Here is a 27,988-nt window from a genome sequence, read left to right as displayed (position 1 = left end):
ACCACACTAGCTTATAACCATCCTTGAAGACTTACATACTGATACTAACATCTAAAAAACGTTAATTTAACATCTAAAAAACGTTTAATTTCACTGGACCTTTAAAGGGCCAGAAATCGCCTACTACTCAAGTATGTACTGCACTTGAATTAGACTTTACTACACGACTGTTTTAATAGTGTCTTCTATATAGTACGAATGGAATTCAAACGTACTACATCCACCATTAGTTAATGTCACATGACCTATTCACTCCCATTCATACATCTCACTTTGCATCATGGGATAACGTAGCGTCCATTGGATGTGCACTTCAGAATCTCACCAGAAGTAGTGTACTTCTTGCATACTGTATTTTTAAATCCTTTGAATTTGGGCACACTGCTCGGCTCGTATACGGTTTTTAACGTACTTTATAGTATGCAAGTATGTGAATTCGGATGCAGCCAAGTACTTTACTGTAGAATGGTTACTTTAAATCACTATAGTATGTTTTACGAGCTTAACAGAAGATACTCCCACAATTTGCACACAGCATCATAGGAAAAAGGTGGATAGTTTCTCTCCCCTTGTATTGTTTTGTTATAGATATATTTAGTTTTTTAGTGAATGTATCTACGAGTACCCGTCTCCAGTATAGGTGCGCTCTGCGTCCTCCTGGATGAACTCTTCGGTTTTCTCCCAGCCTTTCGCCCAGCCTCCGTTCAGCTGCGTTGTGGCCCCGTATGTTTTGGCCGGGGCCCCAAGAGCGCCTTGGGCCCCGAAAGGAGCGTGGCTCAGCGTGATGTCGCCCGTCTCCTCTGCTAACTCGTCTTCATCGATGAAGCCGCACTTCTCGTCGCTGGTCTCCTCCGGATCAGCCCATGGCTGCTTCTCGCCTGATGCAAAGATCCCGTAGAAAATCACACCGCCGTAGTGAACCAGCGACGCGATTAAGAACACGTTCTGCCACTCTTCACGAGTCTGACAGGCAAAAAAAAGAGGAGGATCAGAATGCATTTGGCTCAGAATTGGTCATTTATTATGAAAAATGCAGCGATTTCCTGAGATGCAGCCAGATATACAGAGTTAGTTCACCCACTATTAACCCACTGGTCATCCATGATGTAGGTTTCTCTCAGTAGAACATTTTGAGCTGAATCTGTGGTGGTTACAGATTTTTTTAAATTTTTTTTATTAAAAATAAACATAAACAAATGAGCCCAAATCAATAGTCTTGGCTCCTGATGACACACTTGTGAAGTCAAACAATCACTCCATGTAAGAAAATAAACATTGTTTAAAATATTATTGCCTTTAATACACAACCTGGTCAAACAGCTCTCAACAAATGTGTGAATGTAGTTTGACTATGGTCCAGCTTACATCTTGGATGACCTGTGGTTGAGTACATTAACAGGTAATTTTTGGGTGAACTATCCCTTTAAGCAGAAAAGATCTGAGATATTTTAACCATTTGATCCAAGCAAACTATAAGCACATAAACACTGAAACTCAAATGTTTGTGACAACCAATCAAAACAGATATACTTGAGGAAATAATGACAAAAAAGGTCAGAAGAAAAAATAATAAGAAGGTTAGATATTATTTACTGATCATAAAACTAAGCATACTGATTTAATGTTACCAAGACATCTTATTAAAGATATACACTGATACTAAAGTAACTGTATGTAAGCAGTTTGCTATACTGTTACAAAGAGCTTACTGATATACAATACAGACAATCAGAAGTGTTTTTGGGTGGATCACCGCACCAAACTGCTTATTTTTGCTCAGTTTGAGCCTCTGAATGAGTTGATTTTTTCTGATATGTACTTTCTATGTGAAGTTTATTTATAAACTAATTCACTAATTTAATTTAAAACCCGCAGCTGCTCCTCCTTTCTTAGATGGGTGGCACGGTGGCCCAGTGCTTAGCACTGTTGCCTGCAGCAAGAACATCACTGGTTCTAGTCCTTACCAAGCCAGCAGAGATTTCTATGCGGAGTTTACACATTCTCCCTGTGCTCACGTGGGTTTCCCCCGGGATCCCCGGTTTCCTCCCACCGTCCAAAAACATGGAGGTTAAGTTAATTGACTAATCCAAATCAGCACCATAGACATGCTCCTAGTAAGTAGATATCTCTCAGATCACTATCTGTTTATGATCTACTGCAGCAGGGGAGTTTTCCAGATCTACCTGAGCTTAAACCCCCTCTCGCCTTGCAAACAGGAGAGAACCCCAGACTCGAGGATCCTATGAGCTCAGGGCTCTCTCCCGGGACAACATGCCAAACAAGCTTCATAATCAATCAGCAGCTAAGTGTCAACTCTTGAAATCATTTATTATGAGCCATAGAGCTTGGTGTATTCAATTTAATGTTCAACAAAACTGTTTCTGATATTTTGTATTGTGTACAAACTGTTCAATTAATCTCTATTTATGTTAAACCCTTTAAGTTAATCATTTAGGTTAAGTTAACAATTTAATAATGAAAATGCATGATTTCTCACCTTATTTTTGGTCATAGCACCTACAATCAGAGGGCAGACCATACCAGAAAGTGTGCCGACCCCATTAGAAATACCCATCAGTATGCTGGCATACCGTGGCGCAATGTCCAAGTGGTTGACATTAAACCCTTAAAAAAACAGAATAAAATCAGAAACTGGGACGTATTTGTTATTTATGTTTATGCGTTCAGAATGCATGTAAATCAAAACAGACAATGTAATCCATAACAACTAATATTGCATTAATAATCTGCCGACAAAGCAGTTCCATCTGTACAAGCGGACAAAATCATAATCAATAATATAATAATAAAAATGGAGTTTAGGGGAAAAGCAAAGCTCTTTTTCATAATAAATGAATTGCACATTATAATGCAAATGTTTAATTAACATTAATTAATTAAAATTAATAGTTACACGAAAATGTGCATAATTATACTGTGTGTGAATTAGGGCTGCATGATACAGGAGCAAATAAGCAATGTACAATATTGTTACTCAGTATTGCGATGCTATTTCTTGCCATTTAACATGTCCCAAGAGAAATGCTATGTTGATGAGCTAGTTTTTTTGTAAATTATTAATTCATGTAACGATCATACAACAGATAATCAGAAGGTATATGACTCTTATTGGCCTCCTTTAGTGTTTTTCAGCTCTACGTTCACCTTTGGGCCGCTCTAGCAGAACAGCAACTACTTGGGAGGCGGGGTTCAGATAGTAAGGTCTCATCTGATTGGTCAAATTGGGATAAACAACCTATACAGTTAAAGTCAGAATTATTAGCCCCCCTGTTTATTTTTTTCAATAACCCAATTTACCCAATTTCAGTTTAACAGAGAGCAGATTTTTTAAAGCACATTTCTAAACATTTTAATTTTAATAACTCATCTCTAATAACTGATTTATTTTAGCTTTGTCATGATGACAGTAAATAATATCAGACTAGATATTCTTCAAGACACTTCAATACAGCTTAAAGTGACTTTTAAAGGCTTAACTAGGCAAGTTATTGTATAATGGATGGTTTGTTCTGGAGACTATCCAAAAAAAATTGCTTAGAGGGGCTAATAATATTATTCCTAAAATGGTTATTAAAAAATTAAAAGCTGCTTTTATTCTAGCCGAAATAAAACAAATAAGACTTTCTCCAGAAGAAAAAATATTATCAGACATACTGTGAAAATTTCCTGAATCTGTTCAACATCATTTGGGAGATAATTAAAAAAGAAAAGCAAAAACAAAGGGGGGGCGAATAATTCTGACTTTAACTGTACATGCAACACTTGCACATTAAATCATTCAATTTATGTAATTTTTAAATATTTGTTATATTTTCTGTCCTAATGTGAATGGAAACATACAAGTGATGTTAAACACTGTTTTTTTCTTACACATTTTTAAACGTGATAGTTTTAATAACTAATTTCTAATAACTTAGACTTTTTTTATCGTTGCCATGATGACACTACATAATATTTTACTAGTTCTCTTGCAAGATACTAGATCATAAGTCTCAAACTCAATTCCTGGAGGGCCGCAGCTCTGCACGTTTTGCTCAAACCCTAATTAAACACAGCTGATCCAAATAATCAAGGTGTTCAAAAGAGTCATGAACAGCTTCACTAGTTGGATCGGGTGTGTTTGATCAGGGTTGGAGCAAAACGGTGCAGAGCTGCGGCCCTCCAGGAATTGAGTGTGAGACCTATGTAGTACTTCAGCTAGTGCAATTTAAAGGTATAACTAGGTTAATTAGGCAATTTAGGTTAATTAGGCTAGTCATTGGACAATAATGGTTTGTTTTGTAGCCAATCAAAAAAGAAAATTCTTAAGGGAACTAGTAATATTATAATAATATATTCCAACACCAAACTAAAATAAGTCTTTCTCCAGAATTCAAATATTTTTTGTTATTCAAATGTCCTTTCTCTGTTAAACATCGCTAGGGAAATATAAGAAAAATAAGTTATATTTCACAGGAATAAGTTTGCTTTTCAACACTATGTGACTGCAGTACTGTAAAAAGTCCCACCTGATATAGCGAAGCCGCTAAAGCCAACAGCGAGCACCAGAAAAGAGATGGCGACACCTTTACTGTGAGAGAAGCCCACCACTAACAGCAGAGTGGCCTCCATGCCAAACCCTACAACACAACACTGTGTGGGTCAGCAAACGTCTAATAGACTGCATTTTCAGTGATGAATCAGGCACAACTCAGATCTCACCTCCACAGTTCATGATTTTCCTGACGGTGGTGGTGGTTAAGATGTTTTTGCTGCGCAGATAGTCGGCCAGTTGTCCACCGATTGGCACAATGATGGTCATGACCAGGTGAGGGAGAGCAGAGACCATACCGACCTGAATGAAGACACAGAAATCCTCAGTATAGACCAGCACAAGGAGGATTTACCACAAATATGAGCATTTACATAAGATGTAATGCACTTATCTTGTCTAAATCCAGGTCACATGACATTATAAAGTGTCCTGATATTGTGTTTGAGTCTCCGTGGATGATTTAATGCTTCTACATTGTAATTTTATCAGAATTTGTCATTTTATTATTTTGAAACATTCATTCATTTTCTTTTCGGCTTAGTCCCTTTATTAATCTGGGGTTGCCACAGCGGAAGGAGAAGCACTTTACCATCGAGACCAGCAGCCTGTAAGTACATTTAAGACTTGTTTCAGTTGTTGTGTATGGTTTGAGGACTTGTTTTCAGCTGTTTGTGTAAAGTTGTAGGACATTTAAACTTGCTTTCAGATGTGTATAATACTAGAAGCGTTTAGCCGCTGTTTCCTTGGTTACTATAAGAGCTTGTGTAGCAAACGCAGACAGTCTTGCGTCGTCCGCCGCAGTTTCGGCCCTTGTTTTGACTCTCGAGGCGTGTCCAGCTGAATTCAATCAGCTAGTGCTTTGGGGTTATATAAGCAACTAGTTTCACCGCGGCAGCCTCGTGTAAAGACCGCCTCGTGTGAAGACCGACGAGTGTAAGGACCATCGAATCTACCTTTCCCATCGACACTACCTTCGCCATCGACTCTACCTTCGCCATCGACTCTACCTGCGCCATGGACTCTACCTTCGCCATCGACTCTACCTGCGCCATGGACTCTACCTGCGCGACTCCACCGAGCAAAGACACCGACAAAGTACTTTAGTAGTAGTACTTTACTTTCTTGTTTTACTTTATCTCTACACTTATTTTTTGTTGTCAGTGCACTTTTATTATGTGTTTTCTAATTCCTGTTGTTACTAACACTCGCGAAACACGGGAGGTACGCTGCAGGCGTAATCCTCACAACCTTCGTTCAATACATGTATCTGCTATTTCACAACTCTCTCTCTTTGTGGGCCTTTGGAATTGTCAATCAGCTGTTAACAAGGCAGATTTTATTACCTCCATAGCTACATATTCTGACTATAATCTCATGGCTCTAACCGAGACCTGGTTGAGGCCGGAGGACACTGCTACACATGCTACTCTTTCTGCTAATTTCTCTTTTTCCCACACTCCTCGTCAGACAGGGAGAGGGGGTGGGACTGGACTACTAATTTCCAAAGAATGGAAATTTACTCTGATACCGTCCCTGCCAACAATCAGCTCCTTTGAATTCCATGCAGTCACCATTATCCACCCCTTCTACATAAATGTGGTTGTCATCTACCAGGTAAATTAGGTCACTTCTTAGATGAACTGGATGTTCTTCTCTCATCTTTTTCTAATTTTGACACTCCCTTGTTGGTGCTAGGTGACTTCAACATTTACGTTGAGAAACCGCAAGCTGATGACTTTCAGACTCTGCTTGCCTCTTTTGACCAGCCCGTCTGGCAGCAACAACCATGCCACTTTCAAAGTCACTTATATCCTCCTTCTTCCACATTCTGATGCTCGCTTTAAACTGCAGCAGATCCTCTTGACCAATGTCTGCACGCCTAAATGCATTGAGTTGCTGCCATTTAAAACATATTTATATATATATAAACAAATAATTTATACGATACAGTTGTGCAAATATTTCTACAGACAAATATACAAAGTACGCACAAATATTTTCAGTAAATACTAACTTTTATTATGATATAAACTTTTATTTTATACGGAATTAATCACAATGAATCAATTGACAGCACTAATATAAATGATTAAAGTCAATTATCTGTGATATACTGTATATATACATTTATTTGTTTTCTAAAAGTAAAAGGTGGTTCACAAATATGTCAAAAACTAAAATCCTAATCAAACCCTGACTAATAAACCCCTAAAACCGCTCCCAAGTGCAATGCAGCGCCAATGAAGCTGTTCAGACCGAGCGAATGCTTCAATTACAGCTGTCAGACTTGCAGGATTTATATCACTCTCTCAGCTCAGGAGCCAAAGATCAATAACAACGTCAGCTTTTATTTATGTACGCCGCTGCGAGCACACATTTCTGAATGGCCAACATCTCAAACACAATCCAATACGGGCGACTCAATACATGAATGAGGGCAGACGCAGATAGTACAACAGACTAATGAGACAAACCGAGGCCCGACAAGAAAGGATCGCGCATGAAACCAATCCGTACAGCGAATGATTCGAGCAGTCAAATGTAGAGTTGATTAATGCACGGAGCTCGTTCTCTCACCTTACTGATCTCGAAGCCAAACACTTCCTCGAAGTACGCCGGCTGACTGATGAGAAGCAGGTAGAAGGTCCAGCTCCTGCAGAAATTGGCCACGATGATTGCATAGACCGGCATAGAGGTGAAGAACTTCCTCCAGGGTGTCTTGTATTTCTGTTGGGAAAAAAAATAAAGGTGTAAGTTCAAGGAATTAGAGCATTACGTCCCACATAGCACAATTTATTTGGCCCACACAATCAGCTTTTGCTTGGCCCGCATGCCGCAATGAATTTTGGTATATGAATGAACTAAGGGTGCTTTCACACCTACACTTTTGGTTCGGAACGTGTCTCGTTTGCCCAGTTAGCGCGGTTCGTTTGGCATATGTGAACAGGGTAATCGCGCTCTGTTCCGCGCCAAAGTAATCGCTCCGAGATCGCTTGAATGAGGTGGTCTCGGCTCGATTGAAACGAACCCTGGAGCGGTTCGATTGCAGTGAGAAAGCGATCCGATCCGAGCGCGGTTATATCACTGTGTTTTATGGATATGTAATAGGCTTACGGCTATATGAAGAGAGAATTATGAGTAGGGCGGGAAGTTTCGCGAGTCTCCGTATGACTGCAAACGAGTGATGATCTCCCGGTAATCTCGCGTCTCCCTCCCGGTCCTCAAATAGGCATCGTCGCGCACCCCACTCACCCCTCCCCACCGCGTCTCTCCTCAGACACATCGCGCGCGCACCCTGTCAATCACCACCAAACCACCACCTCTCCTGACAGCTGAGCGGGACGCTGCAAAATAAACCCTGACACTCTGACCAATGTAAGGAGAGTTTACTCGCACGTGACTTGCTTTAGCTCTTTTGGTCCGATTAGAAAGTCTGCAGTGTGAAAGCGAACCGCTCCAAGAGCAAAGAGCAACAATGTAACAATTGTAATCTCTGTTTCGGAACAACTGAATCCATTCACAGGTGTGAAAGCACCCTAAGTCTGGCTTTCATTCAAGGGCCTAGTCGCAGTCAAGTTAATAACCCATAACTCTGCCTGAACTGGACCAGCTATGGCCCATGTTTGGCCATTGTCTGGAAGCCATATTTGGTGTGTCATGACTGCAAATTGATAAACCCATGAAGCATTGCTCTTTAGGCACGTTAATAATGGGAATGGTTAGTAATAGTTGATAATATGGTTTGTAAAATAATAATTTGGTTAAGAAAATATGTGTAATGTATGTTAAATTCAGTTATCTTGCAACATACAGGAAACATTAGATTAATAAATCTTAATTGTTTCCTGGATTAAAGTGAAGGCATAAACAGGAAGACAGAAATGACAAAATATTTCTTTACTCAACAAAACTATTTCAACGTTTTTAAATATGGGTCAAGATAGGCCAAACATACGTGGCCCACATATCAATTTTTTAACATCTGGGCCAAATACTACAAGGGATGGGCAATACCACAAATATTTAATGCGATACAATACCGATATATATCGATATATAAATAAGTATCGATACCACTTATTATTTAAAATGTTAATGTCATTTTTCAAAATAATGCTAACAAAAAAAATTATTACATATAAATATATACATATATATCGTAGTATAATAATTTTGTATTTAATATTTTGTATTATTAATAATATTAATACAATACAATAATATTAATAATAATATTGTGTAATTGTTATACTATAAATTATAATACTATACGACTATTTGCTGTGTCTACTATGTTTATATATAACATAGTGTGTTTGTGTGTAGGTGTGTGTGTGTTCTTTTTAATGTAAACTTTATAAATGCTTTGGCAAAACATGTTTAACATTTGTCATGCCAATAAAGCAATTATTGAGGTTTGCCTCTTTTTAAACTCCTATAATGTCTTTTGTCATATGGAGGGAGACTTGACCTGGATTTCCTTTTAGTTGTTTTTTTTGTGGGCGTTCCACACAGTTCAGTTGCGCAATTCTGATTGGGCAGAACGAAAGTGTGCGCACGCAATAGGCTAGTAAGACACACACAGACACCCTGCACGCATTTGCTCTGAGCGGGAGAAATTAAATAGTACATATGTCATATTGCAGCCTCTTGCAATTAGCTAATCGCAACGTTTCAAATCGCGATTGTGATTCAATTTTGATTAATCACACAGCCTTACTATATAATATCCTGACTTTTCCTAAATGTGTGTATATTTCATACTAATACTGTTTTTATTTGCATTTCAGTGTCCACTACTCATTTCATGGCCTTTAAATATGTATGTCTCTGTTGCCTAGCAACTTCCTGCTAAGCGAAACATAATAAAACATAACAAATAATAACTTTACTTTATCTTTCAACACAACATATTCAGTGTGACAAAGTGAGTATCTATAGTATCTTTATCTACTATCTTTGTATTAACAAAAATATTGTATTTTTAGGGTATTATATATTGTATTTTTATGACTTCATAGAAATTGACTACAGACTTGTTAAACTTAATTCTATAATCTCAGAAGAAGCTTTGAATGTACATTTTTTGTAGAATAATGCAAAATATAATGATGTATTGATAAGAACACAGAACTTTGAGAATTGAACCAAGATCTATGCATAAACAGACTAAATAATGAACTAAACAAGACACAGGTGAACACAATAGGCAACAAAGAGAACAGATTAACAACAACTAAAGAGAGAATGCAAACTTTAAATCCATGATTTATTCCAACATATTCATTCATTCTTTTTGGCTTAATCCCTTTATTCATCAGAAGTCACCACAGTGGAATGAACCACCAACTATTCCAGCATATGTTTTACACAGCGGACGACCTTCCAGCCTATATTAAATTCCCCTATAGTGCATGTGTTTGGACTGTGGGGGAAACCGGAGCACCCTGAGGTAATCCATGCCAACAAGGGGAGAATATGCAAACTCTACACAGAAACGCCAACTAACCCAGCTGGGGCTAGAACCAGCAACCTTCTTACGGTGAGGCCACAGTGCTAACCACAGAGCCACCGTGACACCCCAATTCCAATATAATAACAACAAAATAATCTGTGACAAAGGGATTTTCAGACGTACCTCCATGGCCCCCAGAAGTTTGGCACTTTCTCCAATACTCTCCTCGATGTAAGTCCTCTCTTCATCTGTTATGGTGGGATGATCCGCCGGGCTCTCGTATGAAACCAGAATCCAAAACATGTACCAGACGATCCCAAAACTCCCTGAAGCCCAAATAGAGAGAAAATCGTGGGAAAGTGCACGCAAAAGCAAGCATTACAGAAGATTACAGTCAAGATTATGCACCTACCATAAATGTAGAAGACGGAAGACCAGCCTGAGTACTGCACTAATATTCCAGCCAGCGGCATCGCCACCACAGCGCCAGCGTATGAGCCTGAAACACAGTGTATTACCAACGTTATATGTTTGAGTTTTCAGCGTTGAGTGAGCTATTTTGAAATGCAAATTGTATTTACCACAAAAAGAGGTGGTTGCTAAACGACTTCTCTCAAGTGGTGGAGCCCACTTGCTCCAAATCCCATGGCATGCTGGGTATGTCACACCCTGGACACAGAAACACAGGAGAACATCACATTTACTTTACCTTTGCCATCAAACAAATCTTTAGACTAACCTGAGAATTAGAAGTGTTAGTTAACTTCATTTCTCATGAAGCTAGTTGTAAATTTTTTGACCCTCTATGGCAGGGGTGTCCAAACTTGGTCCTGAAGGGCTGGTTTGCCTGCAAAGTTTAGTTCCAAACCCAATCAGACACACCTGGGCTAGCTAATCAAGCTCTTACTAGGCTTTCTAGAAACATCCTTGCAGGTGTGTTGAGGCAAGCTGGAGCTAAAATCCGCAGGACACCAGGCCCTCTAGGACCGGGTTTGGACACCCCTGCTCTATGGTGTAGTGGAAAGTGAAACAAAATAAAACAAAACAAAACAAAACAAAACAAAATTTAAATTAATTTAAATTTAATAAAAAAATGAAATAAAAAAAAATGAAGTAATAAAATTAATAAAAATAATAAATAAAATTAAAAAAGAAAAGTAATTAAATTTAATTAAAAATTTTTATTAAATTCAAAATAAATCAAAATTAAATTAAATAAATTAAACAAAAAATTAAGTAATAATAAAAAAAATTAATTAAATTAAAATAAAATACTGAAATTCACATCCATGTATCTCTGAGACGTCTTCTTCCAAATAAATATAAAATTTGTTTATCTATTTTAATATATTTTGTTAATTTATTTATACTTATTTTTTATATTTAATATTTTTATACATTTTTATATATTTTAATTTAAATTTCTCATGAAGCTGCTTGTAAAAATGTGACCGTCTGTGGAGTAGAGGAATGTACAATAAAATAAAATATTAAAACATAAAAAATAAAGTAAAAAATTAATTTAATTTAATTAAAAATAAAACAATTATAATAATAGTATAATTTTAAGTGTTTTGAAAATAGTTTATAGCTTTAATATATAATAATACATTTTAATATATAATATATTATCAATATAATTTATAGCTTTACAAAATACACATTTACATTTATTTTTATTGTAATGTGTGAAATCAAATCAAAATCACTTATTGCCATAAAATCACACCCAAAATTCAAACATAACATGAAGACAATCAAAATATTACATAAAAAAGCACCTTTGCTATATGAAATACTATTTATTTGCTATTGTAAATGTTTACACTTTAAAAACAATCCTTCAAACCAGGTTTTACGCATTTATCAGCAAGGAGTCCTTTGTAATGCTAAATTTAATAGCATTTAGTTTGATAGTCCACTTCATAATTCACTTATTCTTTGAATAATTGTTTTAGATTATTATATTAATTCATTATTATATCAATTTATTTATATTAAGTCAGAATAAGCATGTTAATTTATTTTTCATAAATATAAGTCACACCTAACTAAATGATCGAATATTATATCACCCATATTTTGGCATTTTATTTTCAATATTTATTTGAAACACTGATGTGGACGTTAAACTTGATTTCAATATGCTTTCAATGGATATAAAACCACGTATTAAAGTAGACACCAAAATCTGACGCCTCTTGTCAATACACGAATAACATTATCATTTGTCATTCTCTAGAACAAAACTGCTTAACGTCATCAAAAACACGCAAGTCTAACCTTTAAGAGATGAACCCTAGCATTCACCTGATCCTCAAACAAGGATTAATGAACCGTGCAGACTTACGCAAACGCAAGCAGATCAGACCCGATTCACCACAAACACAATAACGCTGCTCATTAAATCTCCATTAGTGGCTAATCGTCACACAATCAGTCACAAATTGCTGCAGCAAATGAGAGTACATCTACAGAGCTAATGTCAACACACAACACGAGCTATACTGCGGTCACAGGCAAACCTCAGATGGCTCTGATTTCAAGTCAACAATCATCTATTACTGAACAACAGTGCAGAATAACAGATGAACAAAAACCAGCAGCTGCGTGTGGATACTGTCAGTGTTCATCTTTTCAGCTTTTTGTTTGAATAATGTCACGAGCCGGTCGCGTTTATTTTTCAGGCTCTGTTTATTCTCTTCTATAGAGTCTGAGCTTTTAGTGTGTCTTCAGGGCGATGATGTACTTTTGCGTGCTTTACATATTGAATAATTCAGGTTTAATGTTCACCAAGGACACCTTTACTTTGTACATTGTAGAGTAATTCATTCATCCTCTTTTCAGCTTAGTCGCCACTGTGGAATGAACCACCAACTTATTGCATTTGTTTTATGCAGCGGATGCCCTTCCAGCTGCAACCCATCAATGGGAAACACCCATACACACTCATTCACACACATACACTATGGACAATTTAGCTTACCCAACTCCCCTAACACGGGGAGAACATGCAAACTCCTTACAGAAATGCCAACTAACCCAGCCGAGGCTCGAACCAGTGACCTTCTTGCTGCGAGGTGATCGTGCTACTCACTGCGCCACAAATTGATCAAATAGTTCTTTTTTTTTTATTAAATTACAATGAAACTGTGATTAAGTTAAATGTGTACATTGTTAATATGACAAGCTTTCAATGAAATCTGTCATAGAGGACAGCTGAAACAGCATGTTGCATCTGTCCCAACTCTGTACATTAAACTGTCTGTGCTAGGGAGATGCAATAGCTTTAACACTTGATAGCTATTCCAATTTAAAGCTGAGAAAACAGTGATTTAAATTGCGCGAATGAATAATCTGAAAAAAACAGATTAGACCAGTGGTTCTCAAACTGTGGTACGTGTACCACTAATGGTATGCGGGCTGCCTTCTAGTGGTACGCAGAGTAATCCAATATGTCATATGTACATGCAACAGATATTTTACAAAATATCAAAAATGGCTGATATATGAATATGATGACATATAGACTATACTTATGAGGTCCGAGCAGCATTTCCAGGCTTTGATGAATAGGATACTATAGGTTAACACTTTACATTTAAGTACAGGAGATTTTTATTTTATTTTTTAGGATCAGTAGCGTACCATTTTTAATAAACTTTTGAAAGCATATTTTAATTTAATCGTTGACATTTTATTTATTTATTTTTTTTACATATAAGCAGTAGTGTTCACGTTCAAACTATTTAAAATGTTTAAAGTGGCCTATAATAATAAATAATATTAATAATAGTAATTAATCTGCCAGGTTTTTAAACTGTGCAGAGCTGTAGCTGCTTAATTAGGCCTACTACACTACTGTATATCAATACTAGTCATTATGGTGGTACTTAAAGGGACAAATTTTGGAACTTGATAAAAAAAAGTTTGAGAACCACTAGATTAGACTGTATGACATTTTTTCTGAACATAAATTTTTCTTTTTTTGCCTAAAATTAGCTTCATACTGAAGGAATGGTCTCATATGGCTAATTTCTGTCAGACTGAAGGACCAGCTTAAACCACCCTAGGATGGTTGGCTGGTTTTAGCTGGTCAACCAGCCTGGTTTTAGACGGGTTTTGGCCATTTATAGACTGGTCTTAGCTGGTCAGGCTGGGAGATGACCAGCTAAAACTAGCTTGACCAGCCAAGCCAGGCTGGGAGCCCAGCCAAAACCAGATATGTCCAGCTTAAGTTGGTTTTAACTGGTCATTTTCCAGCCTGACCAGCTAAAACCAGGCTGGAAATCCGCCTGGAAATGGCCAAAACCCCTCTAAAACCAGACTGGTCTACCAGCTAAAACCAGACAACTATTCTAGGCTGGTTTAAGCTGGATTTTTCAGCAGGGTAGGTAGCATGAATATCATCACCTTTTCTCATATCATACCTGAATGAAGGAATCTTGTTGCAACTGCCCCATGTTGCAACCGTCCCTTTCCCCTAATTAGTTGACGTAAAAGATAACACTTCTTAAAATATTTCAAGTTCTCTATTTTGGTGAATCATAACAGAAGTTTGTGTTGTTGTTTTAAGAACTAAACGTGGATAAAGACGAGTATAGACGACGTGAAATAAATCCCCGCAGGTGCTGAGGATATATGAGGTATCATAAAGTGAAATTATGGCTTTGTGCAAGAAACTGAATACTGTTTACATTCTCTGTAATTCATATTCACTGTCAAGCGCGCACTTTCGCAGGGCGCATGCGCGTTAGCACAACTAAACAGATGACCGCGCAACAATAATGGCGCCATTTCAGTTTCACCACAGTGCGTAGAGAGTTAATTATGTAAGAATAATGATCGTTTTTTTGAGCAGACTGATATTTTCACTTCAAAAGACCACAATATATCCAGGAGGGTTTATTTTGTGATGTCTGTTTCCGCATTTAGTGACTTTCTGTTTGTTCATCGGCTAAAACGAGCCACTCCGAATTTGAAATGGTCCCTCGATAAGTACATCAACGTTAAATTGTCATTTTTGGGGTGGGTTATACATTTAATACACATTTAAAAACAGTCTTACTTCGACGAGGCCCTGCAGGATCCTCACGAACATCACACAGCCGTAGTGCACACGCGCAGCAGAGGGGATGAACATGTTGAGGGTTGATGTGAGCAGGATCGCAGCACCAAACACCCTGCAGATCAAAGCGGGCAGATTATTTTTAATTGTTCAAAATATGGATTGGCCTCCAGTCAAGCTGCATCAAATATGCAAGAACCCACTGTGAAAGTAGCCTAAATCTGTAAAAGCAAGAACATGAGCAGCAAATAAATTCCTTTTAGATGGGTTGGCATTGATGGTTCAGTAGGAATAGCAAAACATCGAAAAATATGTTATATTATACATTATTACATTAAAAAAGCGTCGTATTTGCTGGAGAATGTATTATTTTAAGAACTGAAAAGGTAAAAGCTTAAAGCAACCCCCCATTTTAAAACGTTTATTAATGTGTGTGTGTGTCTCTGTGTGTGTGTGTGCAGTAAATAAGATTTATAGATTTCAGACAGTTATACCCGAAGGCTGGTGTCTAGTAGCTAGTAATAGGCAGGAAACCACATATTTTATTAAGTATGTGTGAGATCTTATTTACATAACCATTTGTTTCAGTGTGTGAAATCAAAATCATGCAAGTAAAAATATTAAAATTCTCAAAGCCAAGGAAAAATGACTCATGAAACCTACATTTAAAACAGATGTTAGTGGTAGATTTGGCTACAAGATTCAAAGTCAGCATTAAACCATAATTTAGTAGTGTTTTTTTTCCCCTGTAGCAACTTTTATTTAAATGAACCAACAATAACACATGTGGGCGGGGCTTGATTTTGTTTATTGGGGGTTGATTGGATTTTGTGTATTGCTATTGGTGGATTTCATGTGAGTGACAGGTCGATTCCGCCCTCGCGCCAATAAACGCAAGAGAAGAGATATTAAAATGGAGACGCCCTCTCTAAAAAAATGTTGGGTTGTAATCAAACGTTGCGTCAAGTATGACTTTTTAAAACCCAGCTGTTGGGTTTGTACATATTTCCCCTATTGATTTAATACAACCCAGCATTTATAGTGTTTGATTAAAATTTTTAAAAGTATGTATTTTAGCCTATAATATGCTCAGTGACAAATAATTATCAATAAACATGCAATCATTCATTAAATATGATATCTTCCCATTTTTCTAATATGTACCAAATTATTAGAAGTAGCCTATTCTTTCTTAAAGACTTTTATTCAGCAAGCTTGAATTGTATTAAAATCAATATTAGATTATTATTATTATGACTAATTCGGTTTATCCACCTACCTGGTTTCTAAAAATATAAATCTATTTCAGTCAAAGGGCGTTTTTTGTTGAATCAGTTCGTGCCTCAATAGAAAAAAAAAATGTGAGAAACACACAGAGACACGTGAATGTGTCTGCTGGTTAATGAGGTCTCCAGAGGAAATGTCTGCTCTTCAGTATTCAGGATTCATGGCAACCAAATAAAGACACGACCTGGCCTTTAAAACGGTTTTTAAAATGTTGCCTAATATTAAAAACAGATAGCATGTATTTCTTTAGGTAAACATATATATAAAATGGTAATATTTAAGATGAATTACCTGTTGGCAGCCAGTCGTGACGAAATATATCCTCCTGGGATTTGTGTTACTATGTAGCCCCAAAAAAACGAGCCGTGGATCATCCCCACCGTCTCCGGATCCCAGTTAAACTTCGCTTTCTTGGGGGGAAATAGGAGACAATTAATAAATCCTTAAACATATGCAACTCTTTAATAATTATATAATAATTTAATATATATAATCTATAATATATATATATATATATATATATATATATATATATATATATATATATATATATATATATATATATATATATATATATCTCAGTAAGAAATTAATATTTTTTCCTCACTTTATACCCGTCAGATTGTCATATCGGAGTTTGTCTGCGCATGCGCACACCAGTATTGCGTTATGTTTGTCAAGTTAAACAAGAACAAAAAGCACACATACACATATGTGTTTTTTTTTTACTAATGGCGCATGGATTTATAAGACACAAAGACTTTGAGGTGGTTTTCTTCTGTTGAAAAGGCTCCAAAACAAGAAAGATGCGGTATAGCCATTGACTTCCATAGCAGAAAAATAAATACTAATGGCCACCCGTTTCCAACATTCATAATTATATATATATATATATATATATATATATATATATATATATATATATATAATAGTATAATAATTATATATATATAATAGTGTTTAACAGAAGAAAGAAACCACATAAAACAAGTGGGAGAACATTTTTTCAACATATTTACATTTTTGGGTCATTTGTGCTTCTAAATCATAGTATTTTGTATTTTATAGTGGTTGTACAATCTAACGAGGTATTTTTGCGCTTTAATTGTATATTTTTAAATTGTTTATGGACACTAAAAATGCTGCGTTATCTCAACCCAAAGTTGGGTAAAATATGGACAAACCCAATGTTAGTTTATTATAATTTTTTAACATGAATGACACATTTTAACCCAATGGGGCTGTCCACACCTAAAAATTATATTAATTGGATTAAATTTTTGTTACGGTTAATTGCAAACAATTTAAAGGGGCTTAATTTAAACAAACAAATTAAATAGTAACGTTCAACTTAATTTGCTTGCTTAAATTCAGCGCATATAAATTGTTTGCAGCCACTTAACTTAAAAGTACATTCAATGAATATTTCTTTCAGTGTACATTTGACGTTATTTTACGTGATGGGCAAATTGACAGGGGGCGTGGTGTAGCGGGGCGGGTTCTGTGAGAGGATGCTGCAGGTTAACATCATCATCACCATCACTCTCTCTTCCTCACCTCTTTGATGATGATCTTGCCACCCTTGTGGATGGTGCTGTTATTGACCATGTCGACGATCGCGACTCCGAGGTTGCAGCGGATCCCGAACGATATGCAGAATCCGAGGCCGCTCATGATGGCGATGATGTAGCGGCGCGGGAGCCCGAAGCACGTGCAGTCCACCAGAGGCGCTTTCTTCTCCGGCATGTGCATGGGCCGCCCGTCCTCCGTCAGCTCGATCACCTCGCCCGTCTTCTGCTTCCTCTCCATCACCCTGCGCGGACACACCACAGCTCACTTGCGTTTATTCGTTTATTTAGAGCGCTTTTACAATGTTGGTTTATACGGGTGGACATTTAAGGATGTAATAGCTATATTTCCCTGAGATGGGTTGCGGTTGGAAGGACATCCGCTGCGTAAAACATATGCTGGATAAGTTGGCGGCTCATTCCGCTGTGGCAACCCCGGATTAAATAAGGGACTAAACCGAAAATAAAGGGAATAAATGGATGAACGAATGAATGAATGAATGAATAAATAGATAGATGGATATTAAACTGTCTTAAAATTAAATGCAATCGAGCAGAGGGTCAATTTTAGTGCCATTGACTGGCTGCTAAATTTGTTAAATGAACACAGTTTCTTAGTGTAATAATCTTATAAAGAACATTTGTGGAATGTTAAGGTTTGATTGAATTTTAAAAATGCTGGGTTGTTGCAACCAAAGTTGGGTCAACTATGGACAAGCTCAACTGTTGGGTTCAAGTGGGAAATTTAAATTGAATTAAAATTAAATTTATTTGAGAAATAAACGTGCATATATGACTCAACGCTGGGTTACAACAACCCAGCATTTTTAGTGTGTATTGTAATGTTCCACATCGAATTTTCAAGGCCAGTAAAGAACATTTATTCTTGAACGTGTAGAACAATAGAATGTTGTACACACACACACACACACACACACACACACACACACACACACACACACACACTATAGAAAATCGTGCAATTTAACAAAAATCCAAGATAAAAACATGCTCTATTCTTTTTTATTTGGAATAATATAAAATATAATCTATTTTCAAGCGAAATCTTTTTGACTAAAACAACAGATTTTTCCTGTGTGTGAAAATGAGCTGTTTATTGTATTTGAATAAATAAATAAATTATTAAACATTCAGCAAACAAACAGGACAGATGGAGTGGAGTTGAATATCTAATCTGTCTGAGCACGACTTGGCAAACTGAGTTATTTTCACCGCATTGCAGCATTTTTTTATCCCATACATCTTCACCAAAATACATACCTATAGCTTAAAAATGCAGACGTGACCATATTTTAGTGTGGAGCACGTTATATATGATTTATTCGTTGATGACACATTTTTTTCCCGCCTGCTTTAACAGTTTAATAAACGCAATACATGCTAAATAAATTGAATAATGTTGCACAAAACGAAATAGCATATATATACATAAATACATTTATATGTATATCGATTTTGAGTTTTTTTGTTTTATAAATAATTTATTAAGCTTCTGAATCGTTTCATAATCTTCAACAATTTATAAAGTACCGAATTTTCTTGTATAATTAGGAGGATTTTGATGGAGTAAAAAATAAAACATCTGAAATAACTGTGAGCCATCAGCACAGGTTTTCATCGGTAAAATTAAACACAATGCGGTTTTTTATTATCACCAGAGCTGTGATTAATATTATTAATTTTATTTATAGAGGCATACATTCGCAGCTCGTCGTGTCACGATTTTCTCGTCATGAATTATTAATAATTCCGTACCGCTGTGGGCAGAGGAGCGATCCTCCGAGGAATTCTTTCATCTCCAGATCTTTACACGATCACATCACGATCTTTAACACATCCAGTCGTTCAGTTTAATTTTTTGGACAACGAAAAATATCTAAAGGATCATGCAGCACCTTCAGATGATGAATTATTAACCTATTGATAATCTGTCAGGTAGACATCCTTTAAAGGGATAAAACAATTGAAAGATATTTAGTAAATGTGAAAATTGACTTTAAGATAATAATAGTAATATTTTTTTATATGTGAAGGGTATACCTGTGCATGTGTCCGAGGGTTTTCCCGGCCAGATTCTTCATTTTCTCCTTGCCGGGTGCCAAAACTCGCTCCTTCACTGTATCCATCGCCAGAGATAATAATCCACTCGATATTAATAAGAAATATTTTAACTTGAATCAGCTGTGAGGTGTTTCAGCATATTCCTTGAGTGTGCAATCCTGAGCAGTAGGCTATTTCTCGACCTGGTATATATATTTTTTGCGTATATACTCCTTACAGGCGACCTATAAAACACTCAATCAATCGAAATCTCACTGGAATGTCCTCTGAAACTCCCTTTCCGACGACTTCTGTGATTCCTCGCTTATCCATTTTCTCCACATATTTATTATAGAGAATATTCCATCACCATAGAAAAGGGCTGAAACTGAAAAAAATGAGAAAGAAATGGCAAGAAGACGATGCGTGGAGCGCAGGAGGTGCGGGAGCGCGTTCAGGACCGCGGACAGGGAGCGCGCGCGTCCGTCCAGCTGTTCACGCGCTCCACACCTGCGCGCTCCCTCATTCACTCATCAGCTGATAAAGAGAGGAGTATATAATATTGACACGCGGTAGTTAACAAAGGATCCATATTTACGACTCACTGAAGTGAGGGCATTAGTGGTTTTGTCAGGTAGGCTTTCAATTTTGAGTCATCAGTTTTATTTGGATTGTTGCCTCACAGATTTTAGCTATTTGGACTTATTTTTATACCTTCACGAGAGAATATATGAAATAATTGTGCATTAATAGACTGATTTTGTGAAATAGGCGAGGGTTTAAAGTATTCTTGTGATTTTTTTTTCTGTGAATTATAATGACCACACGCGGGCGCTAAAGGACAGATATGCTAGCAGCGTATCATTTCAACTCTTCATAATTATTAATGCTAATTAAATTAATAATCTAATAATAATTACTAGTAACATGAATTTTGATTCGTACAATGAAAAAAAAGATAGGCTACTTGTGAATATTAACAAAGACGTTTATTGACTAATATAATCTAATATAAATAAAAACTAATATAAAGTTCAGTTCATGTCCTAAATTTTGATTGTTATTTAAATGTTAATCGAAAAGCTTATCACAATGACAGATGTTCAGAATTAAAACAAGTCATAATAATGTAGTAGGTCGTTATATATATATATATATATATATATATATATATATATATATATATATATATATATATATATATATATATATATATATATATATATATATATATATATATATATATATGCTGTATCTGTTCGGTATTTATTAGTTATCAACAGGTATTCTCTTAAAGACTTTTTTGAATTTGTGGCATTTTAATAACTAGCCTAATATGAAGGCTACGGGACGAGATACAGAAGGGTATTTAGCAATTTGGACATTTTGGACATTCACGAGAGAATATATCAAATAATTGTGCGTTAATAGACTGATTTTGTGAAATAGGAGAGGGTTTTAAGTATTCTTTTGATTTTTATCTCTGAATAATGACCACTAGCGGGCGCTAAAGGACAGCTAATATGCTAAGCTAACAGGGTTTTGTTTACCGGATCTTTTCTACTATTCACAATTATTAATGCTAAATTGATAATCTAATATTATTCACTTGTAACATGAATTTTGATTCGTACAATTAAAATAAAAGATGCATGTTACCAATAACAAAGACTTCTCTAAATAAGAAAGAATTTTTTGGCTAATTTAATCTTTTGGTAATATCAAAAAGCTTTTATTACAAAGACAAATGTTCAGAATTTGAAATAAGTCATAATAATGTAGTAGGTCATTATAATATAATATAATTTGCTATATACATACTTATTTCACAATAAATAAAAGCGTATAACATTATGTCTAGTCAAGATTTATTTGTTATTTAGTTAGCAGGTATTCTCTTACAGAAATTATTAAAAACAATACCTATAAATCCTAAAATAATTTGTGGTATTTTTAATAAATAATATGAAGTAGGCAACATTCTACGTATATAAAGCTTACATATTGAACAACATTAATATATTTTTAAAAATATTATATATAAATATTTATTTGTGTGTATATATATATATATATATATATATATATATATATATATATAAATAAATAACAGGTTTAAGTAATAATCTTCAGTTAGATCGATATAAAAAAATCTTTATTTTGACCATAAAAACCATTAAAAGCCTGAAAATTAACGAATAATAGAGATACTTCTATCCAAAATATCAAATCCACAGTTGCTAATTTACAGCTTAAAGTGCTGTAATGGATTTGTCTTAAATTATATATGTAGAAATATTATATATATATATATATATATATATATATATATATATATATATATATATATATATATATATATATATATATATATATAAACACACACATACATATACATTTATATATATATATATGTATATATATATATATATATATATATTTATATATATATATATATATATATATATATATATATATATATATATATATATATATATATATATATGTGTGTAATATTATTTAGCTGTCACTGACACATTTCCTCTCTCAAACTACAAAATCTGTGAATTAAGAATTAAATTAATTAATTAAATAGAACTCAACAAAGGTCTACAAGGGATTCAATATTTTATTTAGGTGAAAATGACTTGCTTAAAGTGTTATAAAAAAGAAATGGAGTACATTTGTGATACATCAGCATTAAAGAAAGAAAGCAAAATCATTTCCACATCCAAAATAACCATGCATAAAAACAACTTAATAATCACGAAGAAAAACAAAGAAGTTAAGGCATAAATGCTGATCATCTCGAGGAGCCGCTCCAGAACGTCAGCATACAAAAGGTCAAACTATATTTCACCGAGAAATGGCTTTTCTCCATACAGCACAGCTTGCAGATTGTCAGCATAAATCAACTCAAATATTCAGGCAGAGATGACTAACAGTCCTTCAAACGATCAAACAGTGACTATAATCTTCATATCAGAAACATTTACAAAAAAAAAAACATCTTAAATATTCAAGTCACAAATAACAGCTAATGTTTTCCATCGTCGTCATTTGGCATACGTGTCAAATTTCCAACCGTTCATGGTCCGCATCATAATCTAAAGCCAGTTTAATGATTACATCGGCATACAAACTATATATAAACATGTCTGTCATAGATTCACAAGGTTTGCTTGTCCACACATCTTGCATAACACTGAGATAAATGACTCAATAAGTGCTTGGTGCAAAACAAAATCAGAACGACAGCATCAGATCGAGAAAGAAAAGCACAGATATACTTATATTTAGATGAATAAAGGCACATTATAAGATATCAATTCTGCCATTCATATCACCGGATTTGGCTTTGAGGATATTTGATGTCAATGTAAAGTGCAGATCATCTCTAATATATGAACACACAGTGATGATAAACTGCATTATAAAGCGTGCGAGTGAGAGCTCAACACCTCCATCGTATGAGCGTAGTGCACATATCTGGCAAAAAACATCAGCAAATAAACATTACATCATGCCTAAAAATCAGTTTTGGCGCAGCACTTCTGAAATAATACTGATCAATCATTTGAGTGGCTGTTCTTGTAATTCTAAAAGATAATATATATATATATATATATATATATATATATATATATATATATATATATATATATATATATATATATATATATATATATATATATTAGTAATAAAGATTATTAATATCTAATAAAAAAGAACTCAAAATCTATTATTTTTCCTGAAAGCCCTTTTTAGATAGATCCATTCAGAACATACAGTAAACAGAAGTATTTATTCAATGTTAATGTAAAGGAACCGTGCATATGACTGTGATGTTAAGGCATTTTATCTTTGGTAGCTATAAAGGCATTTGAAATAACAACACCTTTTAATAAACTCATCCAAACTACTGAGCACTTCGAGTACTGCTAACTTACATCCTGACACTGTGTGAAGGAGACATCTATTATTGTTCATATTTCCCTACTTGGACACTCATGGAAATACTCAGTACTTGTATTTCAAAGCTGTGCGCAGATATTCCAGCTGTAGTTCATGAGACATACAAACCCAGTCAACAAAACGGCTTATATGTTGTATTAACTCAAGTACTTGTATGTCAAGTACTCATCAAAAGAAGTAGAGCACTTGTATGCTTGATGAAATGCAAGTACTCTCAAAAAATGAGAGCAGTCTGGGTTTTAGGTACTTTCTTGTATTCTTACATACTGACTACTTGAATACTCTTGATTATGAGTACTTGTAGTAGATCTTGTAGTGATTCATAGTTGTCCAAACCCCATCAAATGGTTTATATTTCACTCTGTGGTATTTGTAAGGTACCTGTATTTCTTGTACTCATGAGTACTGAGTACTTGTATACCTGTTGAAATTCACATACTGAGTACTGTGGACAATTCTTGTAATTCAAAGTGAATCACACAAACCCAGACAAGAAAAATGCAGCATTAATTTCAGTATTTGTAAGTTTGAGAGGGGAGTACTTCAAATGTATTTCTAAGCTGTGTGGAGAATGTATTAATCAGAGTACATCACACAGACCTGGTCCAGAAAATGGATTACTCGTACTTGTTTTTTCTTGTACTCATCAAAACACAAGTACTTGGATACTTTTCAGAATACAATCATCATGTATTACTGGTTTGATTTATGAGTACTGGGTACTTGTATACTTAGGTTCATATTTTACGCAATTCGGGTTGTACGTACTTGTATTTGTTAAACTCGTCAAGAAAGCACTTGGGTGCTCATCCAAATGCAATTACTAACTGGTAGTAATGTTGTCATGATACTGGAACTTGATACCAATCGGTACTGAAATTTCGAAAACGTCCATTTTAAACAGTCATTTTTGTTGAGCACGTGACCACAATGGCAGATCAGCGCTGTTTAAGAATGCGCTCAACGGAGCTCAAATTAGGGCTGCACAATATATAATTTCAGCATTGATATCGCAATGTGCACATCCGCAATTGTCTCATCGCAAGATATGCAATGTTGACACTGGATTATAGCTGACCAGGAGCTACAGAATTAATTACTGTATTTATATAAACGGTTAAAAAAAATGGTCTTGTTTCAAGTCCAAATATCTATATTTCAAAGTGAAAACAAGGCTATTTTACTTCCTCACTGGCAGAAAATTTTACTCGTTTTGAGGAAAAACTCTTAAAAAGGCTCATTCTGAAAACGTGCCTATATATACATTACTGTAGAACTCCAGATACGTCCCAGGAGCTACGTTTTTGCAGTTTTTGTTTTTCCGAATCCAGGAGAGGCCGCTCCTTTGAGATCTCTCGCGAGTGCCATTCGCGCCTGCTGTTCCCTCGTAAATCCACCAGAGGCCGCTGTCGACTGACTGTTTGACACACTGAATGACTGACCAACCGACTGACCCACTCTCCCCCTTCCCTAAACCCAACTGGCAAATTTAAAAAGCAATTGAGTAAAAGAAAAGCCCTGTCTGATTTTTTTTACTACATTTTGCCACGTTTTCACCATGTTATATACTTGTTTATTTTATTTTATGGCTTCTGATTTTACCCGCTTTCTGGAACCGTTCTTCACCGGACTCGAACCCCGTTGTTGCGGTCATGTCCTCTGCATTTAAAGTCCACTGACGTACACGCGAGCTACTGGACAAACTGGTAACAGCCGGAAAACCACCCATACAGAGGTAACAGTCAGCTGGTAAGCATGAAAAGGAACGGTGTCATACCGCGCCGTAGTGTTCATTTAAAAAATGAAATGCAGCCATACCTTCCTCTGGCTATATAATTCACGACCTCCAGAAATGTACACAGGGCTACGTTTTCAGAATGAGCCTATGTTGAAAGTAAGAGAAGCAAGTTTCGCATTTTGATTTTTCGATTTCTGAACCCGACTCCCCAGAAAACCGTCAAATAGTGCTTTTCAAAGCATCTTGATAAACTATATTCATATCGCAAGATTTATTGCAGAAAAATAACATTGCAATATCAGATTTAGGCAATATCAGTGGGAAATGGACATTTTTAAATTACTTCACCGATTGGTATCAAATTCCAGGACTCTGACAACACTTATCGTTAGCGAACGTCCATACTTTATATAGAAATGTAAGTACTCAGTACTCAAAGCTGTGTGGAGACATTGTTATAACTAGGCCCACATGGAATCTGCGCGCGCAGATTTTCTGCAGAATTCTGCAGATTTTTAGCCCGTCATTAATTCTGTTTATTTACTTGAGTAAATGTGTGTAAATCTATATTAATTCAGTTTTAACAAAATTACAGTAATGTTACTGACTAATATGAAGATGTCCATCTGATTTATGTACAATACAGTTTGTACAGTCATATTTTCTCTCTTTTAGTAGAGATACTATATGAGAGACTTTGCTTTGTTTACCAAATAAAGTGAATCTAATTGGATTTGCTTTGTAAACGTTAAATAAAAGTTAAAAAGATATTATTTTTTGTTTAATACATTACAGTTTTAGTTATGATACTCCCAAAATAATTCCGCAGATTTTTTTTGCAAAATTCTCCGCAGAAAAAGCAAAAATCGTCCACAGATTCCGTCTGGCCCTGGTTGTAACTCTTAGTAACTCATAGAAACCCAGTTACATGTTACCCACTGTGAAGTGAAGCACTTGTTATTTTAACTTGTACTCATCTAAAAACAAGTACTGAGTAGTTGGATACTCATCAAAACATAATAAGAGAACTTTGGTGTACAACTATCAAGTGTTTTGACGCTGTGTGGTAGAGACATCCTTATTGTAATTAAGAGTGAACTGATTAAAACCTGTCAAGAAAATGGGTTGGTTTGGGGGCTTAAATGTAAACGTAACGTTTTCACTGTCGCTTCAGCTGCCTGATCCTTATACAGTGTTTCATAACGAACATAATCGTCTGCTCTGTATGTTTGTAGTGTCGTATAGCATAACAAAAATGAACAACATCAACCGAGAACAATTATGAGGGAATTAGAGTAGATTGACCGAGAGACCGTGATCGTTCTTGATAAGAGCAAAGTGCAATTTGCATGGACGGAAAGGAGTTAAAACGGAGCTCATATGTCTACTGCGCATAGATAGCTTCACTTCATACGTCTCATTCTTCTACACAAACTCAGATCTAGTGGATTCTTCCTTTACGGAGATTTAACATAGGAGTGTGATTTGTCGAGGAATACACCAAAGAGTAAGTGTGTCTGCGACATTAATCATGTGGTGTGTGTGTTTTTTGGGTCCTGCTTCAGAGGGTGGCCTCTGTTAGGTCAGACAGTCTGATAATACCTCCAGTTTGGGGATGGCGTCTGTGGTGGGACAGGTGCATGCCGTAATGTCATTGTGGACGTCAGTGTTCAGGCTGAGCTGGTTCTTCAGTTTTTCCACCTCATAGTCGTGCAGATACTCCTGGATGAGGTAACGCTCGCGCTTTACACGCGCTTTTACGTCTGAAGGCACGTCGGGGATCAACCACGCCACGAAAAACTTCACCACAAACACCACATGCTGGAGGAGAACAAGGGGGTTAGTGCAGCACTTACTGTAACATAGGTAATAACACTCCAACAGTGAACGGCCACAGTCTCATGTAGAGTTCACATCAAATCCAGAGCGCCGTATCACTCTCTCTAGTTTACCCGCGGGATGTTTTTCCACTTCTTTCCTGAGTTCTACTATCTAAACTTGCTTGATTATGGAGAATTCTGTGTGTTTGTGGTAAACATGTTATACATTGCCAATATTTATTATATAAAAACATTGCATGTGCACACACACATACTGTACATGGTTTACAGGGACAATCCACAGGTAGTATTAGTGTATTATACTATAAAAACGCTTATTATATAGCTTCATACAACAGTTCTGTCTGGTTCTCGAATCTGATTGGCTGATAGCCGTGATTTATTTAAGTAATATCAGCACCCGTACAGCCTTTTTACCCTTTGTGTATTACTCCGCCCAC

At 35.8% G+C, this 27,988-nt stretch overlaps 2 protein-coding genes across 4 annotated transcripts in view; both read right to left on the bottom strand.

The window, feature by feature from the left end:
- The window catches only part of ano5a (anoctamin 5a), an 805,725-nt gene that overhangs the window by 723,711 nt on the left and 54,026 nt on the right, over window positions 1-27,988 (bottom strand). For 2 of the 3 annotated variants that reach the window (XM_087312637.1, XM_087312638.1), the window contains one exon: window positions 22,606-27,528. The exons of the other annotated variant lie outside the window; for it this stretch is intronic. In XM_087312637.1, coding sequence (XP_087168763.1) covers window positions 27,286-27,528 — 243 coding nt within the window. In that variant the 3' untranslated portion in view covers window positions 22,606-27,285. Of the gene's footprint in view, window positions 1-22,605; window positions 27,529-27,988 lie in introns of those variants that run through there. 3 annotated transcript variants of the gene reach the window in all.
- On the bottom strand, window positions 76-20,384 carry slc17a6a (solute carrier family 17 member 6a). The gene is given in 12 exon segments (NM_001009982.1): window positions 76-963; window positions 2,498-2,625; window positions 4,530-4,640; window positions 4,723-4,855; window positions 7,133-7,282; window positions 10,194-10,336; window positions 10,423-10,509; window positions 10,592-10,679; window positions 15,079-15,193; window positions 16,657-16,775; window positions 17,923-18,178; window positions 19,995-20,384. Coding segments are annotated over 12 exon segments (1,764 nt in total). The 5' UTR covers window positions 20,081-20,384; the 3' UTR covers window positions 76-615.

The sequence above is a fragment of the Danio rerio genome, chromosome 25 (assembly GCF_052040795.2).
Source record: "Danio rerio strain M-AB ecotype USA chromosome 25, GRCz13ab, whole genome shotgun sequence".
In the NCBI taxonomy this organism is placed as follows: domain Eukaryota; kingdom Metazoa; phylum Chordata; class Actinopteri; order Cypriniformes; family Danionidae; genus Danio; species Danio rerio.
The sequence above is the reverse complement of the archived record's forward strand: the minus strand, read 5'-3'. Positions and strand labels throughout refer to the sequence as shown.